General features: G+C 35.9%; 1 protein-coding gene across 1 annotated transcript; it reads right to left on the bottom strand.

Annotated features, from left to right (window-relative positions):
• On the bottom strand, positions 1-892 carry LOC109893412 (hemoglobin subunit alpha-like). Its single transcript, XM_020486632.2, has 3 exons — positions 739-892; positions 309-516; positions 1-212 (listed from the first exon to the last, which is right to left on the bottom strand). The coding sequence occupies exons 1-3, from the start codon at positions 831-833 to the stop codon at positions 84-86; spliced, it is 432 nt and encodes a 143-aa protein (XP_020342221.2). The 5' UTR covers positions 834-892; the 3' UTR covers positions 1-83.
• Positions 893-2,722: the final 1,830 nt, after the last annotated feature.

The following is a 2,722-nucleotide window of genomic DNA, read 5'->3' as shown; positions in this document are numbered from 1 at the left end:
TAACTTAATTCATTGCCTGTTTATTTTATTGCAATAACAACAGAGCAGGAACTGGAGTCCAATGATGGACTTTCATGATGGTCTTATCTGTATTTGTCAGCCAGGGCAGCGGACAAGGCTGCAAGGAATTTATCCACAGCAATGTGCACTTCGGGAGTGAATTCAGAAGGGAAGTGAATAGCCAGGGTCACAAGGATGTTGTGGGACAGGATCTGAAAAGTATATTTTAAAAGTTAATATTGAAGGAATAAGCCATAGCAACAGACAGCGTGATCAATATACAGACAATAGGTTATCTGTGGGCAAACCTTGAAGTTTCCAGGGTCAACGCGCAGGTTGAAGGCGTGCCGATCGCTGAGAGCACTCAGTCCCCCCACGAGGTCGTCCATCAGTCCGACTGCATTACCAATTGCACCCATGATGATGCCTCCATGGTTCTTGACTGGCCCAGAGCCGGGGCTCAGGTCAGCCCAGTGGGAGAAGTAGGTCTTAGTCTGGGGGTAAGCAGTCAGCATCCTGCAAAGGAAGGTACAGAATAGTTCGATTCATATTGGAGTTTTTGTTAGATGCTGAACTTTTAAGCATTACGAGTATCATATTTCTCCCATCGTCTGTGTCTACAACGTAATGAAATGAGTTTACTTATTGTATGTTAAAATGCTTATTCGGGGTAGGCACATAGGCCGCTGTCATCAGTTTAAACACAATCATTCTCATCATTCTTTCATTAAGGCTTACCTCCCCAAAGCCTCAGCGCCGAGGACATCTGCCTTTCCACTAATCTTGCCCCAGAAGGCCTTGACCACAGATTTGTCCTTTGCTGTCAGACTCATTTTGCTCCTTTCTGATTGACCCGTATTAAATATACAAGAAATTATCTGAAGATGACTGCCTACACAACTAGGTCCCTTTATATCACAGTAGAGCGGCAGACACGCCCAGCTACTAGGGTACACTCCCCCTACACTGCAACCATCTTGGTCAAAATCCAAGAGTAAGAAACGTTCTTGGCTTTTATAAAATATTAAGTTAGCGTTTTATATTAAAAACTTCAATAAGGTGTCAGAGGGCTATGTTTCTAGTAATATCCATCATTAATATGGTTCCTTTATGCGCAATGCATATACATTAATTGTAGGCCTACCAGATGCAACAATTTTACAGTTTGATTGATAAAGATTATTATTTATTTTGTTGCATAAAACGAATTATTTCAGTGTAATTAAGCATATATTTCCAGTAGGTTAATTCTAAAGTTCCAGCTGCTTTTGCCAAAATAAACAAATATTTAATTTATAGTTAATTGGCAAAATTTTATTTTATATCCTAAATAACGTTAAATAATGAAAGAGTAGGAACAGTTCTTTGGCGTTTATGAAATATTAAATAAGATGTCATAGTGCTATAGTGCTATGTTTCTAATAATATCCAACTTTTTGTTTAAACTTTTAGTTTATTTTTGTATTCTACAATTTAATCTTCTGAATGTACTGTAACATAATGCATTTAAATCAAATGCACCAGATGAAACAGATGTCAACAATTTTACAATTTGTTTGATAAAGATAATTATTGCTATTATTTTATTTTTTCGTTGCATAAACGAGATCTTTCAGAGTAGCCTAACCGAGCATATATTTCCAATAAGTTCATTCAAAAGATGCAGCTTTTTTGGCCAAAATAACCAAATATTTCATTTACAGTTAATTTGCTATATTTGAAATTGTATAGACCTAGATTATGACGCAAATTTCGTTCTATCCTACATAATGTTAAATCATTAAAGGTAGGCTCTATATTTGATGGTAGAGTGCTATAATATATACTACATTGGTAAATTAAATTGCGAAAATCAAATCCACCTTCAAAGACCTGCATTCAATTCGAAAATATTTATTCAAAGTGACGTGTTTCACATTTGTATTTTTTATTTAAATAGGCAAGTCAGTTAAGAACACATTCTTATTTACAATGACGGCCTAATATGTATCTATCATATGCTACTCTGGGGTTCAATGGAAGTTGGACATGATTCCCAATTATAAGGTTGATTGGACTTCGAATGATGATCGACAAAAAAGTCAGAGGAAGAAAGAGGTCATGCAAGGACATGGATACACACCTATCTACAAATAATACAGGACATTTCTGCTTATCATATTTAATGTCTTGAAATTAATCACTTAAAATGGGCGGGACCGGTCTGAAATACCCCGATTAAAAAAATGGAAGGCGTCATTTTGTCGTAGATAAGAAACTGTGCCAAATTATAGCCCGGAATTATGTTGAATTATCACATTTTCCAAATTCATAAAAATGTTTAGTGGTTGCATCTCTTTCTATTTTTTTTTTATTAGAATAGCAATGAAGGACGTGTAATCTTCGGAAGAGTTTTGCCATAACCTTGCTTTTATTCTTGCATCAGAGGAATAAATTAAAACTGATAACTAAGCTGTTATCATGCGAATTTTGAAACGTTGGTAATCTAGATAAACTGTATAGGCCTATTTACATAAACTTCCATCTTTTAGGATCTAATCTACAGACTTGATTCTGTAACAGCTAATAAATTAACATTTACTGTTGTTTTTAACAGATACATTATTGGAATTGATGTTGGAATTGATGAAGCGCTCACTTGGCCAATACTGATCTTTGCCAGAGCCAATCATATGCGCCGCCTCCAGTGGGCGGAGAGCACTCATAAATATAAATTGCATGC

Source organism: Oncorhynchus kisutch, linkage group LG6 (genome assembly GCF_002021735.2).
Source record: "Oncorhynchus kisutch isolate 150728-3 linkage group LG6, Okis_V2, whole genome shotgun sequence".
NCBI lineage: Eukaryota > Metazoa > Chordata > Actinopteri > Salmoniformes > Salmonidae > Oncorhynchus > Oncorhynchus kisutch.
The sequence above is the reverse complement of the archived record's forward strand: the minus strand, read 5'-3'. Positions and strand labels throughout refer to the sequence as shown.

What these genes read in the sequence shown, in the direction of transcription:
- LOC109893412 (XM_020486632.2), bottom strand. Translation starts at nt 833, where the DNA reads ATGAGTCTGACAGCAAAGGACAAATCTGTGGTCAAGGCCTTCTGGGGC. An exon ending in GGCGCTGAGGCTTTGGGGAG is followed by an intron (nt 517 to 738) that starts GTAAGCCTTAAT and finishes CTTCCTTTGCAG; the next exon opens with GATGCTGACTGCTTACCCCC. An exon ending in TTGACCCTGGAAACTTCAAG is followed by an intron (nt 213 to 308) that starts GTTTGCCCACAG and finishes TATACTTTTCAG; the next exon opens with ATCCTGTCCCACAACATCCT.